This window comes from Pan paniscus, chromosome 6 (assembly GCF_029289425.2).
Source record: "Pan paniscus chromosome 6, NHGRI_mPanPan1-v2.0_pri, whole genome shotgun sequence".
NCBI classification, from domain to species: domain Eukaryota; kingdom Metazoa; phylum Chordata; class Mammalia; order Primates; family Hominidae; genus Pan; species Pan paniscus.
In genome coordinates, this window is record NC_073255.2 from 88,985,464 (window position 1) to 89,001,210 (window position 15,747).

The 15,747-nt window shown below is 49.6% G+C and overlaps 1 protein-coding gene and 1 pseudogene across 6 annotated transcripts in view; both read left to right on the forward strand.

Moving 5' to 3' along the window:
* Window positions 1-15,747, forward strand: part of LOC129392994 (ras GTPase-activating protein 4-like) — a 45,973-nt gene that overhangs the window by 1,842 nt on the left and 28,384 nt on the right. For all 6 annotated transcript variants that reach the window (XR_008625988.2, XR_008625987.2, XM_055115117.2 and 3 more), the window contains exons 2-7: window positions 136-249; window positions 768-826; window positions 3,583-3,712; window positions 7,168-7,249; window positions 9,188-9,319; window positions 9,622-9,716. Coding sequence is in view for 4 of the 6 variants with exons in the window: in XM_055115117.2 (XP_054971092.1) it covers window positions 230-249; window positions 768-826; window positions 3,583-3,712; window positions 7,168-7,249; window positions 9,188-9,319; window positions 9,622-9,716 (518 nt within the window). In the remaining 2 variants the exon portion in view is untranslated. The remainder of the gene's footprint in view (window positions 1-135; window positions 250-767; window positions 827-3,582; window positions 3,713-7,167; window positions 7,250-9,187; window positions 9,320-9,621; window positions 9,717-15,747) is intronic.
* LOC134730693 (nucleoporin NUP35-like) lies at window positions 9,720-15,623 on the forward strand (annotated as a pseudogene).

A 15,747-nucleotide genomic window follows, 5' to 3' on the forward strand; every position in this document is an offset into this window, starting at 1 on the left:
AACAGTAGGGTCTGGCACAGGGAAAACACATCAGTGGCAGAGCCAGTTGTTATAGGGGTAGGGGGAGATACAAGGAAGGTCCCAGCCCAGGGCCTGGGAGTGGCCTGGGCACATGCTGAGGGTTCTCTCCTGCAGGACAGCCACAGTGTGGAAGACCCCGTGCCCCTTCTGGGGTGAGGAGTACCAAGTGCACCTGCCGCCCACCTTCCACGCTGTGGCTTTCTACGTCATGGATGAGGATGCCCTCAGGTGAGTGCCCCCCTCTCCAGCTGGGACCCAGACCTGGCCATCTGATTGCTCCCTGGCCCATTTCACCACCAGGACTCCTGGGTCATTTTTGGCATCCTCTTTGCAGCCTGGAGGGAGGCAGAGCCTGGGGGCCTGGGAGGGCGAAAGGCTTGAGCGTGTGGGTGTGCGCATGCGTGGCTCCATGGTGCATGCGCCACATACACACGTGTGTGTGCAGGCATGTGGGCACAAGTGTGCATGGACTACACGTGTGCGTGCAGGTGTGAGCTGTGAGATGGGCACCCAGAGAGTGTGAGCTTGGCATGTGTGGGCATGCGAGAAACCTGTCACATCCCCCTAGAGGGTCCAGAACCCACAGCCTACAGAAGGGCCACAGGTCCAGCTCTGTTGGGTTACTCTGGAAATGACAGCGGTGTCCACCACCCTGCTCCCCCCGGGGGGGCCCTGAACTTGGTGGGAGGTCCCAGAGGGCAGATGCTGAAGCCCTGCCCAGCTCTGCCTCCATCTCCCTCCTCTAGCCGGGACGTTATCGGAAAGGTCTGCCTTACAAGGGACACCATAGCCTCTCACCCTAAGGGTAAGTTCTCCCTTCCCTCCTGCACTGGTCTGCCCAGTCCCTGGCCTCCCTCCCACTTGGAGACCTCCCCTCTAGGCTCCGTCTGGTCTCCTGCTCAGGGAAAGCCATTTCTACTCTCCCCAGAAGCCGGGGCCACGTTCTGTACTCTTGGCCTCTGTTCTGCAGCATGTTCCCAAGCCTGGTTGTTACTGCCTCTTCCCTAGGGTGAAGAGGGGCTGCTATGGGTGGAATCTGAGGCCTCTGCTGGCAGAAGAAGGGGCCGCCTTACACTCTATTGCTGAAGCATAGGGACCCCTTCTCCAAATCAGGCCAGCTTCTTCTGTAACCCATGGGGTCGCCTCCATCTGGGCCCTAGTACTACTGTGTCCTAAGTCTGAAGGGTTGGCCTAGAGCCAGTCCAGGCTGGAGATCCCTTTCAATTATTTCTGGGATGCAGACATTGTTTTGTGTTATTGTTTTTACAATTTTTATATAGTTTAAAAAAAAAAAAAAAAAAGGCCGGGCACGGTGGCTCACACCTGTAATCCCAGCACTTTGGGAGGCCGAGACGGGTGGATCACGAGGTCAGGAGATCGAGACCATCCTGGCTAACACGGTGAAACCCCGTCTCTACTAAAAATACAAAAAAATTAGCTGGGCGTGGTGGCAGGCACCTGTAGTCCTAGCTACTTGGCAGGCTGAAGCAGGAGAATGGCGTGAACCCGGGAGGCAGAGCTTGCAGTAAGCCGAGATGGCGCCACTGCACTCCAGCCTCAGCAACGGAGCAAGACTCCACCTCAAAAATAAATAAATAAATGAATAAAAAATAAAAACAAAAAATAAAATAGAGGCCGGGTGCAGTGGCTCACACCTATAATCCCAGCACTTTGGGAGGCCGAGGCAGGTGGATCACCTGAGGTCAGGAGTTCAAGACCAGCCTGGCCAACATGGCAAAACTCTGTCTCTACTAAAAATACAAAAAATTAGCTGGACGTGGTGGTGGGCACCTGTAATCCCAGCTACTCAGGAGGCTGAGGCAGGAGAATCGCTTGAATCCAGGAGGCGGAGGTTGCAGTGAGTCAAGATCACGCCATTGCACTCCAACCTGGATGACAGAGCAAGACTCCATCTCCAAAAGAAAAACAAAGATGGAGGCCGTGCATGGTGGCTCACACCTGTAATCCCAGTGGCAATTCACTTGAGATTAGGAGTTCAAGACCAGCCTCGTCAACATGGTGAAACCCTGTCTCTACTAAAAATATAAAAATTACCTGGGCATGGTGGCACTCACCTGTAATCCCAGCTACTAGGGAGGCTGAGACAGGAAAATCTCTTGAACCTGGGAGGCAGAGGTTGCAGTGAGCCAAGATTGCACCATTGCACTCCAGCCTAGGTGACAGCAAGACTCTGTCTCAAAAAAAAAAAAAAATGGAGATGGGGGTCTCACTCTGTTGCCCAGGCTGGTCTTGAACTCCTGGCTTTGACAGATCCTTCCGCCTTGGCCTCCCCAAGGTGCTAGGATTACAGGTGTGAACCACCATGCTCTGCCCAGACATGATTTTGAGGGTTCAGCCCTGTGCCAGCCTCACTGTGTGTGACCTTGGGCAGCTCTTTGCCTTCTCTGGGCTTCTCTGAGGGTTCAAACCAGTTCTTGGATGCTATGGGCTCTGCCATCAGAGCCTTTGTGTCCCGCTTACTGGCTTCCCCCCACACACACCTGCTCCTGTCTGTGACGCTGGGCCAGGGATGGGGGCAGGGCGGAGGCAGGTTCTGCTGACTCATGGGGCTTCTTGGCCCCTGCCAGGCCAAAGGGCTTTCCCACCTGCAGCCTTAGCCAGCGTCTCTGGGGTCTAGTGGCCCCAGTGAGGCTATTCCTCCGGGTGCCTTGTAGCTGCCCCATCCAGGCCTCAGACCCTCCTCCCAGCAGCCCTAGGGGAGGGCCACTCTCTTCCTGTTTTAAGATGGGGAATCTGGCTGGGTACAGCGGCCCACACTTATAATCCCAGCACCTTAGGAGGCTGAGGTGGGAGGATGGCTTGAGGTCAGGAGTTTGAGACCAGCCTGAGCAACATAGCAAGACTCCATCTTTTTTTTTTTTTTTTGAGATGGGGTCTTGCTCTGTCACCCAGTCTGGAGTGCAATGGTGCAATCTTGTAGCTTCTCCATCTGGGCCTCAGACCCTCCTCCCAGCAGCCCTAGGGGAGGGCCACTCTCTTCCCGTTTTAAGATGGGGAATCTGGCTGGGTACAGCGGCCCACGCTTATAATCCTAGCACCTTGGGAGGCTGAGGTGGGAGGATTGCTTGAGGTCAGGAGTTTGAGACCAGCCTGAGCAACATAGCAAGACTCCATCTTTTTTTTTTTTTTGAGATGGGGTCTTGCTCTGTCACCCAGTCTGGAGTGCAATGGCGCGATCTGAGTTCAAGCAATTCTCCTGCCTCAGCCTCCTGAGGAGCTGGGATTACAGGCATGCACCACCACACCTGGCTCACAGGGTGAGACCCTGTCTCTAAAAACGACGACGACAAAAATGACACAATAGTGAGGGCACAGGCCCCAGGTCACTGACTTAGATTCTAATCCCAGCTCTTCCAACTGCTGTTTCTTCACCTGCTGAGCCTCAGTTTCCCCATCTGTCATTGGGGATACCAGCCCCTGCTTCACGGGTGCCTAGGGGATTCCCAGGAGATTATGGAGGTGCCTCAAGGTGCCTGGTGGGGCTGAGGGTGGAGGGTATGGGGGTTCAGGGCCGGGTCCCTGGCTGAGCTGACCCCACAGGTTTCAGCGGGTGGGCCCACCTGACGGAGGTTGACCCCGATGAGGAGGTGCAGGGCGAGATCCACCTGCGGCTGGAAGTGCGGCCAGGGGCCCGGGCCTGCCGGCTACGCTGCTCTGTGCTGGAGGCCAGGTGAGACTCAGGGGCCTGGGGGCGGGCAGTGGGTCCCCTGCAACTAGAGAAACCCAATGAGGAAGCTGAGCACCCCCTCGCCCCACCTCTACCTCCTGGTCCCAGAGCTGGCCACCTCCCATCAAAGCCTGCTCTCAAGAGAGGGTCTCGCCAGGCACGGTGTCTCACACCTGTAATCCCAGCACTTTGGGAGGCCGAGGCAGGTGGTTCACCTGAGGCCAGGAGTTCAAGACCAGCCTGACCACCATGGTGAGACCCTGTCTCTACTAAAAATACAACAATTAGCCGGGCATGGTGGCAGGCGCCTGTAATCTCAGCTACTCAGGAGGCTGAGGCAGGAGTCTTGAACCCAGGAGGCAGAGGTTGCAGTGAGCCGAGATGGCGCCACTGCACTCCAGCCTGGGTGACAAGCGAGACTGCATCTCAAAAAAAAAAAAAAAGAAAGAAAAAAGAGAGGGTCTGGGGAGGTTTTCTGGACTTGAAGATGCTTCTTGGGTGATTTCCACTCAAGGGGATATGTCCCTTAAGGGACAGTCTAATGTTCTCATGGAGGAACTGGAGCCATCACAGAGGAGTGGAGTAGGGGGTACGGGTGAGGAGACCCCGAACTCTGATCACACAGCCTCAGTCCCCCAGTGCTAAGGCCGGCTTCCCTATGTTTAACGCCAGTGTGAACTTGGCCTGGTGGGAGTGTGTGTAAGTGGGTCCCTCGTGGGGCTGGGGGGGTGAAAAGAGTTGCTGAAAATCTCCCGATGGGCAAATTGAGGGTTCCCCCAAGGAGGGACAGTGGTTTGGATGGTTCCATGGGCCTGAGTCACCTGTGACAGGGCCACCCCCAAACCCCCAGGGTATTTTTAGCTGCAGGCTGCACTCCCGTCTGGGCCTGGGTCTGAGTCACACTCTGTCCGTGAGAAGCGTCTTCCCTTCCGGCTCCAAACCCACCTCCCCAAGTCGCTCCCTGCCTGTGAGGCAGGAGGGTGGCCCCCAGCCAGGCAGCTCTATGGAGCCAGTGTTCCCCCCACCCTTGAGGGGTCAGCCTGTCTAAGAGGAAGACTTCCCTTGGGCAGAGGGGTGTGGGTCAGATGATGCCCATGTTGCTCACTCTGGCTTCCCGGGAGTTATTTTCTGTCCTGGGAAAATAGAAATGGATGGAAAATGTCTGGGCTTGGGCCGAGCCTCAGCCACGCCCCCACACTCGCTCACTCTCTGGCCTCTGCCATTCATTCCCCCCCACCCCACCCCAACTCACCCGCTTCCTCCATCCTTATCCTTTCCGGGCACCAGGCTGTCTGGGGGACAGGCATGCACACGTGTGCACCCACTCACACACGTGGCCGGGCTCTGGGACCTCGGGGCCACTTCTCCCAGGCACCCATCGTCACCCACGGAGATGGGAGGCATGGAAGCATGTCTCCCTGGCCCTCCCCTCTCTCCAGGAATCTCCCCTCTCCCATCCTCTGGGGCCACAGTGGTTGGCCTTCTAGTGAGTCCTAGCAGGGGAGAGGAATGTCCAGGCCTCTCTCAGAGTGAGGGGACTTGTCCCCCGTTGTCCTCGGCAATGAGACTCCTGCTGCAATTCCAAGTCAGCCTAAGAAGGTCCATTTGCTGCAGAGGAAGAAAGAACATTTCCTCCTTATTTTTTCTGGGGAGATTCTCAATATTTCAGTAAAACCTTGGGGTTTTTTTGTTTTTTGTTTTTGAGACAATCTAGCTCCATCATCCAGGCTGGAGTGCAGTGGCCCGATCTCAGCTCGCTGCAACCTCCACCTTCTGGGTTCAAGCAATTCTCCTGCCTCAGCCTCCCTAGTAGCTGGGATTACAGGTGTGCACCACCACGCCCGGCTAATTTTTTGTATTTTTAGTAGAGACGGGACTTCGCTATGTTGGCTAGGCTGGTCTCAAACTCCTGACCTCAGGTGATCTGCCTGCCTCGGCCTCCCAAAGTACTGGGATTACAGGCGTGAGCCACTGCACCCGGGCTGGTTTTTTTTTTTTGGTGGTTTTTTTTTTTTTTTTTTTTTTTTGAGGCAGTCTGGCTCTGTCGCCCAGGCTGGAGTGCAGGGGCGTTTTCTTGGCTCACTGCAACCTCTGCCTCCCCAGGTTCAAGCAATTCTCCTGCCTCAGCCTCCTTCCCAAAGTGCTGGGATTATAGGAATGAGCCGCTGCACCCAGCCTCAATGTTGGGGTTTTATTAGACAGTCTTGAGGGGGAAGAAAGGCAGGTATGAGAGGCTTAAAATATCGAAGATGAGTGGGCTTTGGTGTTCTTCCACAAAGAGTTCTAAGTAGGGGATACTGGCAGGGTGCAGTGGCTCACTCCAGTAATCCCAGTGCTTTGGGAAGCAGAGGTGGGAGGATCTCTTGAGGCCCGGATTTCGAGACCAGCCTGGGCAACAGCAAGATCCTGTCTCTACAAAAAAATTTAAAAATTAGCCAGGTGTGGTGGGGCACACCTATAGTGCCAGCTACTTGGGAGGCTGACGTGGGAGGATCGCTTGAGCCCAGGAGGTGGAGGCTGCAGTGAGCTATGATTGCATCACTGTACTCCAGCCTGAGCAACAGAGCAAGACCCTGTTTAAAAAAAAAAAGAAAAGAATAAAAGGGCCAGGCGCGGTGGCTCACGCCTGTAATCCCAGCACTTTGGGAGGCCAAGGCAGGCGGATCACCTGAGGTCAGGAGTTCGAGGGCAGCCTGGCCAACCTGGTGAAACCCCGTCTCTACTAAAAATACGAAAATTAGCTGGGCGTGGTGGCAGGCACCTGTAATCCCAGCTACTCAGGAGGCTGAGGCAGGAGAATTACTTGAACCCGGGAGGCGGAGGTTGCAGTGAGCTAAGATTGCACCATTACACTCCAGCCTGGGCGACAGAGCGAGACTCCGTCTCAAAAAAAAAAAAAGCTAGGGGTACCGTGACTAGACTAGGGCTGTGTAAAGACCCATCTATGGAGAAAGGGCAGGGCCGCCCATCAGGGCTGCACCTCACTCCTCCACCAAGTAGAGCGACATTACTGGGGCAGACCTTCCAGAAACACACTCTCTCCCTAAACCTGAGCCCAGTAGCGATTCACTTTTCCATTTTCCTGATGAGGAAACCGAGGCTCAGGGTAGCCCTGGGAATGGAGGGCTGGGAACATTGCCCCGGCGGTTCCCTGGCAGCACTCACACCACCCCCCTGCCACCCCCAGAGCAAGGTGCAGCCACTGGCCTGCAGCTGCCTGGTGGGAAGGACCCATGGCCTCTACCTTGGGGGGTTCTTGGCCACATGGGCGATCCTGGGGAGATGGCTATGGGAGCAGGGCCCAGAAAGGGCAGAGGCGCACTGTCCACAGTCAGCTTGCCAGGGACGGAATGTGCCCAGGCCTTTTGGCCCGCTGTGGTTACATAATGGTGGTGACAAGTGGGGGAGGGGGGGCTCAGGGACAAGTCGATGATCCAATCTTCCTCCACCCCCACCAGGGATCTGGCCCCAAAGGACCGCAATGGCGCATCTGACCCCTTCGTCCGAGTGCGCTACAAGGGCCGGACACAGGAGACCTCGGTGAGGAGGCCAGAGGGCAGGGAAGGGGCAGGGGGCTCGGGGGACGTGCCAGCCACGCCCCCGTTGCTCACCTCACCACCTGCTCCCCGTCCCCTGGTGGGACAGATTGGGGGCCACAGTCTTACAGAGGAGGCCCAGGGAAAGGGGCGACCTCTCTGAGGGGACATAATAGGTCCCAGGACCTCTGGGGCCAACTTCGCTCACTCCTGGCTATGCTTGGGGGTAAGGAGGGGATTGAGACAGCCGGAGTGGGGTTTATTTGGGAACACCCATGCTGCCCTCCCCACCCCCAGGAAACGTCCAGAGTCGAGGGCCCAGTCCTGGGCACGAAGACACCAAGGTCTGCTTTCTCAGTATAGTTGCTACTGTTTTTGTTTTGTGTTTTGTGGTGTTTTTTTTTTTTTTTGAGGCCAAGTCCCACCCTGTCACCCAGGCTGGAGTGCAGTGGCTGGATCTCAGCTCACTGCAGGCTCTGCCTTCCCAGTTCGAGAGATTCTCCTGCCTCAGCCACACGAGTAGCTAAGATTACAGGCAGACACCACCACACCAGGCTAATTTCTTGTATTTTTAGTAGAGATGGGGTTTCACCACGTTGGCCAGGCTGGTCTCGAACTCCTGGCCTCAAGTGATCCTCCCGCCTCGGCTTCCCAAAGTGCTGGGATTACAGGCATGAGCCACCACGCCCAGCCCTGTGTTTTTTGTTTGTTTTGCTTTGTTTTTTAATATTTTATTTCCATAGGTTATTGGGGAACAGGTGGTGTTTGGTTACATAAGTTCTTAGTGGTGATTTATGAGATTTTGGTTCACCCATCACCCGAGCAGTATACACTGCACCCAATTTGTAGTCTTTTATCCCTCACCCCCTTCCCAACCTTCCCCCCCGAGTCCCCAAAGTCCACTGTGTCATTGTTATGCCTTTGCGTCCTCATAGCTTAGCTCCCACATATGAGTGAGAACATAACGATGTTTGGTTTTCCATTCCTGAGTTACTACACTTAGAATAATAATCTCCAATCCAATCCAGGTTGCTGTGAATGCCATTAATTCATTCCTTTTTTATGGCTGAGTAGTATTCCATCGTATATATATACCACAGTTTCTTTATCCACTTGTTGATTGATGGACATTTGGGCTGGTTTCACATTTTTGCAATTGCGAATTGTGCTGCTATAAACATGCGTCTGCAAGTATCTTGGCCAGGCGCAGTGGCTCACACCTGTAATCCCAGCACTGTGGGAGGCCAAGGCTGGCAGATTGCTTGAGGCCAGGAGTTTGAGACCAGCCTGGCCAACATGGTGAAACCCCGTCTCTACTAAAAATACAAAAATTAGCCGGGCGTAGCGGCAGGCCCCTCAAATCCCAGCTACTTGGGAGGCTGAGGCAGGAGAATCACTTGAACCCAGAAGGCGGAGGTTGCAGTGAGCTGAGATCGTGCCACTGCACTCCAGCCTGGGCGACAGAGCAAGACTGTTTCAAAAACAAAACAAAACAAACAAAACAAAAACATATGTGTGCAAGTATCTTTTTTGTATAATGACTTCTCCTCTGGGTAGATACCCAGTAGTGGGATTGCTGAATCAAATGGTAGTTCTACTTTTAGTTAGTTAAGGAATCTCCGCTGTTTTCCATAGTGGTTGTACTAGTTCACATTCCCACCAGCAGTGTAGAGGTATTCCCTGTTCACCACATCCTCATAGTCAGTACTGTTTTGCTGTGTGGCCTCGGATACATCTTTTCCCCACCCTGGGCCTCAGTTCTCCCCATCTGAGAAATGGGTGGGAGCTTGGACAGGACATTTTAACCTCTGCTGTGGCAGAACCTCCAAGGCGAGGAGGCTGTGGGGAACCCAGGGGAGGTGTCTAGGGCAGCTCTGCCTTTTGCCCAGCCTGGGGAGTCCAGTGGCATCAGCCTAAGCCCCTCCCACCCTCCTCTGGGCAGATCGTGAAGAAGTCATGCTACCCACGCTGGAATGAGACGTTTGAATTTGAGCTGCAGGAGGGGGCCATGGAGGCGCTGTGCGTGGAGGCCTGGGACTGGGACCTTGTCAGCCGAAACGACTTCCTGGGCAAAGTGAGCACCACCGCCCCGCTCCCCCTCCTCCCCCGGCAGGCTGCACCTGCTGTCCCCCAGCACCTGGCTCCATTGCAGCCGTCCCATCCTCAGGGACCTCCCTCCGGCTTCCCCAAAGAGAGACACTCAGGAAGCCTGGGACTACCCCCCCACCTCCACCGTCTGCCAGAACCAGCAACTTCCCCCCACCACCACTGGCACTCAGGGACCCTTGGAAGGGGCCCCTCCCCACTAAGAACAGTAGTTGGCAAGGAGGAGACCCAGGTCTCCCAGCTCCAGGAAAACTGCCACTATGTCCCCAGGTGGTGATCGATGTCCAGAGACTGCGGGTGGCGCAGCAGGAGGAGGGCTGGTTCCGGCTGCAGCCCGACCAGTCCAAGAGCCGGCGGCATGACGAGTAAGTGCATGGAGCTGGGCAGCCGGCCTCAAGGGGTGGGGTGGGGGCTGACATTTGGGAATTGGCTACAGGCAGGCAGGGCAGGGCAGGGGGGCTGCTCAGGGGTGAGAGGTCAGGAGACACAGCTCCAGGGTCCCCTCAGCCCCTGCCCACCTAGCCAGCATCCTTCTCATCCCGGCTGGGCTCCACCTCCCCTTTATTTATTATTTATTTATTTATTTATTTTGAGATGGAGTCTCACTCTGTCCCCAGGCTGGAGTGCAATGGTGTGATCTCGACTCACTGCAGGCTCCGCCTCCCGGGTTCACGCCATTCTCCTGCCTCAGCCTCCCAAGTAGCTGGGACTACAGGCACCCGCCACCGTGCCTGGCTAATTTTTTGCATTTTTAGTAGAGACAGGGTTTCACCATGTTAGCCAGGATGGTCTCGATCTCCTGACCTTGTGATCCACCCGCCTCGGCCTCCCCAAGTACTGGGATTACAGGCATGAGCCACCGCGCCCGGCCCCTCCCCTTTATTTTTCCCCACAGTTCTGCATTCAGCTCAGCTCTGTCTTCTGTCTTTTTTTTTTGAGATGGAGTCTTGCTCTGTCACCCAGGCTGGAGTGCAGCGGCACAATCTTGGCTCACTGCAACCTCCACGTCCTGGGTTCCAGTGATTCTCCTGCCTCAACCTCCTGATTAGCTGGGATTACAACTGTGTGCCACCATGCTCGGCTAATTTTTGTATTTTTAGTAGAGACAGGGTTTCACCATGTTGGCCAAGTTGGTCTCGAACACCTGACCTCAAGTGATCCACCCGCCTCAGCCTGCCAAAGTGCTAGGATTACAGCCATGGGCCACCGCATCCGGCCAGGTCTGTCTTCTTAGCTCACAGGTTGTACAGGTCTCCTGCTTTCTGCCTCTGGAAGTTTCTGAAACAAGTACTCAGACATTTTCCCTTTGAAAATTTCCCTGCAGACCTCAGACCAGGGTTCAGTCTCCAAGGTCAGTGTCCCTGAGCCATAGCTCCAACTCCCTATGCCAGATTCTCCAGGAATAGGGTTGTGAGATAAGATAGGACACCGTTGGCCAGGAGCGGTGGCTCATGCCTGTAATCCCAGCTCTTTGGGAGGCCAAGGTGGGAGGATCACTTGGGGCAAGGAGTTTGAGACCAGCCTGGGCAAGAAAGTGAGACTCCGTCTCTACAAAGAAATAAAAATTAGGCCAGGCGCGGTGGCTCACGCCTGTAATCTCAGCACTTTGGGAGGTCGAGGTGGGCGGATCACCTGAGGTCAGGAGTTTGAGACCAGCCTGGCCAGATGGCGGGCGCCTGTAATCCCAGCTACTCGGGAGGCTGAGGCAGGCAGAATTGCTTGAACCCCGGAGGCAGAGGTTGTAGTGAGCCAAGATTGCGCCATTGCACTCTAGCCTGGGTGACAAAGCTAGACTCTGTCTCAAAAAAAAAAAGAACACCCAGTTAAAACTTAATTTCAGATAAACAGTGAATTTTTTTTTTTTTTTTTTTTTTTTTTTTTTGAGCAGAATCTCACTGTGTCACCTAGGCTGGATGGAGTGCAGTGGCACGGTCTTGGCTCACTGCAACCTCCGCCTCCCAGGTTCAAGCAATTCTCATGCCTCAGCCTCCCGAGTAGCTGGGATTACAGGCATGCACCTGTACCACCAGTGCAGTGGTGATCATAGCTCACTGTAGCCTCCATCTCCTGGGTGCAAGCAATCCTCCCACCTCAACGTTCCAGGTAGCTAGGACCACCTCACCTGGCTAATTTTTTGTAGTTTTAGTAGAGATGGGGTTTCACCGTGATGGCCGGGCTTGATGTTGAACTCCTGACCTGTGCCCGGCTGTGAATACTTTTTTAGTATAAGAATAACCGCTGGGCATGGTGACTCACACCTGTAATCCCAACACTTTGGGAGTTTGAGGCAGGTGGATCACTTGAGGTCAAGAGTTCGAGACCAGCCTGACCAACATGGAGAAACCCCATCTCTACTGAAAATACAAAATTAGCCGGCGTGGTGGGGCATGCCTGTAATCCCAGCTACTTGGGGGGCGGAGGCAGAAGAATCGCTTGAACCTGAGAGGCGGAGGTTGCAGTGAGCCGAGATCGTGCCATTGCACTCCACCCTGGGTGATAAGAGCGAAACTCTGTCTCAAAAAAAAAAAAAAAAAAAAGTATTCTTACACTAGGGCTCTTTAGTGAACAAGTATACAGTTTTTAATCATCATAGAATCTCAGACTAACCCAACAAAACCAAAATTCTAAAGGAAATTAATATATACCATGAAATTGTGAAGACTGTGATAAAAATTCATCTGTAAGAATTATGGGGCTGAATAAGCAGAAATTAATAAACCTATAGAAGTTCATCATTTGATGCTGTGTTTGCTTTTTGGAAAAGCAAACAATTACAATGAATAATTAAAATATTTGTAAATTCTTAAAAATAATTCTCACTCAATATGTTTTATTGTAAATTTCTGCCAGATCTACTCTATCAGTATAACTCTATTAGTAACTTTCTAGAAAATACAAATAAACCTAGAGATTTTGTTTCAATGGAATATGCAATGTAACATATTACGTGACTCAAGGCTGAACATCATCCTGTCAGAAACTATTTATTCCAAAATAGGATTAAGGATAGAATACAGACATAAGGATAGAAAGCAGACACACATAAACATATGTGTGTTTGTGCATGTATATACACATACAAATATATGATATATATCAAATATCAATATATAAGCAAGAAAACTAAATTAGAGGCAGAACATGTAGAGTCTCCACTAGCTTTGCCAAAATCCAGTTTCAGAGGGCAACTCAATACTGGTCACCCAGCAGAGGTTTCAGTGATGTCAAATCATGACTGCTTCCTCTATTTTCTAAGCATATAAATATTGTCAGTATTATCACAACCACTTACCACTGAATTCAGTGCTTTGTGTCAGGAACAAAAAGGTTGTATCTGGTACAATGCGACATGGTATACCCGTGGCAGGTGGGCTGCTCTTTCCCGAAGTATTCAATCAGCAAATATCAATTCCCAGAAGATTATAAGGTAAAGCAAATAATAATAGGGGCATAATTTTTTGGCAATTGAACAAATGAGGAGACAATTAAAATTGCAGCAGCCTTCTTTGTAGAATTTAACAAAGGAATTTTAAAATTTATATGAAAACACAAAAAAACCTAATATAGTTAAAGCAATTTTTTCAAGAAAAGAACAAAGTAGAGAAGGTCTTACTATACATGATTTCAAGACATATTCTAAAAGTACAGTAATCAAGACTATGGACCTTGAGCAAAGTAACATATAGATCAATGGAACAATGCCTTCTAGGCAATCTAAGAAATGTGGTATCAACTGGATACCCATATGGAAAAATAAATGAGTGGCAACTCTTATCATACATTGCACATAAAAATATACCCAAAGTGAATCATAGACGTAAATATAAAATCAAAAGCTATAATATTCCTGGAGGAAAAAAATAAGAGAAAATCTTTGCAACCTCCTGGTGATCAAAGTTTTCTTACATAGGAAACAACAGCAATGAACCATAAATTAAAAAAAAAATACAAATTGGACTTATTTAAAATTTAAAACATATTATTCTAAAGATAGAGTGGAGGAATGAAATGGCAAGCTATAACCTAAGAGAAAATATTCAAAACACATAAATTAGAAAAAGATATAAGAATGTTTACAACTCTCAAGGTCCCAGGATTAGTGTAGTTCCTGCCACAATGGCAGCCTTTGCTATGAAACCATACGTGCCCACGCTGGGATCTGAACCAGTGACGGTGAGTTCATCCATCCACATCTCCAAAGCCAGGAGATAATGTCCAGTTCTTACCTGTCTTTTTAATGATGGATTTTCCAGTGAGTCTATAAGTTCAATCAATTAGTGGTCCTAGTAGGAGTAATGGAAATGAGATCATGTTTACTTGCAGGTGGCTCACCACGGCCATAGTCAGTTACACCAGCTCATAAAGATAAAAGTGGAGCTCCACCAGTTAGAAGTATATATAAAATGACATTTTTAGACCAGGGCTTGGATCAACACTTTTAGTTTCAAGAAGAGAGTCAAACATTTTCTTAATGCAGAGTCCTCTTGTTGGAGTTAAGACAACTACTCCTGCAACTGGACAAAGTATGTTTAGTCTAGCACATATCAGTCAGCCATGAAAGACAGCATTATCTCCCGCCCACTTGGATCCTTTTATACTCAAGGAGATCCTCTGACTTCAGAAGATCACCTCAATGACACTTGGGTGATTGTGTTTGGGTTTCCTCAAGCACCTGCTTTTTACATATTATAATTTGCATGCTATGGGAATATCTTAAAATACGTTATGTCTAACACACAGGAAATTGCATATTTGTTATTAATCTAAACTGTAGGCCTAGAAAGCCTTAAGCAAAGACAGGAGAATTTTTAGAGAATTCATCATGATTGGTGCACAACCATGTTTTGATGCAAGTGTTACAGAAAACAGTGACAGATGTGCTTTATCATCTCCATCTTCAGCCTTTACATCACCAATCAAAACCTTAGATAAACCAAAACAACCTGGAAATACTTCTAGAATTTCTACCCTGAGACCTCTTGCTACAGCATACAGAGCTTCTATCATTTCTAACAGAGAAACACCTAAAAACAATGAAAGTCTTTTATCCAAAGCAATATGTGTTGGCTGCTAGCATAAGACATAAGAACTCCACGACCAAAGAGAAGGTTGCTACGCTAATAACAGAGTTAGCAGAGTACTGCTCATTTCCATCACTTAGTTATATAACCACTACTGCAGTATTGAATAGCTATTACATACTTCTTTTAGAAAGAAGGCTTTTTCTTTAAGGACATAGCCTGTTGTCACTTTAAAGGATGCTTGGAATACACTTTAAAGGATGCTTGGAATACATTTTAAAGAAAACTAAAAATCCCTGTAAATAGGTTTTGTGCTGTCTGTGATCATGCATGCTTATTTAAGCACAAAAAACACAGCATGATTACTGTAATTAAATAATTGAATTTGTGGTAAGGCTTCGTAGTCTTCATGAGAAGGTAGGTGAATTTCATAAATTACAGCTGCTTCTACACAAAGATTATTATTAGCAATTTGAATTATGGTCTTTTAATTTAGATAGTATTTCACATTTTAATTATCTTTGTTTATATATGTCCTTTCATGGATTGTCATCTTGGTGTATTATAAAACCAATACATTATTTTTAAAAACTTACTACTAAAGTTTCTTGATAAAAACAAACGGTCACATTGTCAATGGTAAAATGCTTACAACTCAATAATAGAACAATAAATAATTCAGCATTTTTTTAAATGAGCAAAAGAGTTTAATAGTTATCTTGAAAGAGAAAGTACACAGATGACCTATAGAAATGGTATAAAACATGACTAGTGTTTGGGGATGCAAATTCATCACAACCCATGCAGAAGAATGGGCAAAATAACAATTAAAAAAATTAGAACAGAAGCAGAAAAGATGTGGGGCAACTGGGACTTTCCTGCATAGCCGGTGGGAATATAAAATGGTATAATCACTTTGGAAAAGAGTTGGAAAGTTTATTGTAAACTTAAATATATACTTATCAGACACTTGAGATATTCCTTTCCTAGGTATTTACCGGGGAGAAACCAAAATGTGTGACTGCACAAAGACCAGGTCACAAATATTCATAACGACTTGATTTGAAATAGACAAAAACTCTAAACAACTCAAATGTCCAGCACATGATGAGTTACCATATTGTGATATATCCATTTAATAACACACTACTTAGCAATGGAAACAAACTATTAATTCATGCTATAACATGGTTGGATCTCAAAATGATTATGCTAAGTGGACAAAGCCAGGCCAAAAATCAAAAGCAAAAAGGGGGAAAATAAACACATCTTATAAATCCATTCATATAAGATTCTAGGGAATCAATATCTTAGTCCATTTACACTGCTATAACAAAATACCATAAACTAGGTGGCTTATAAACAATAGAAATTT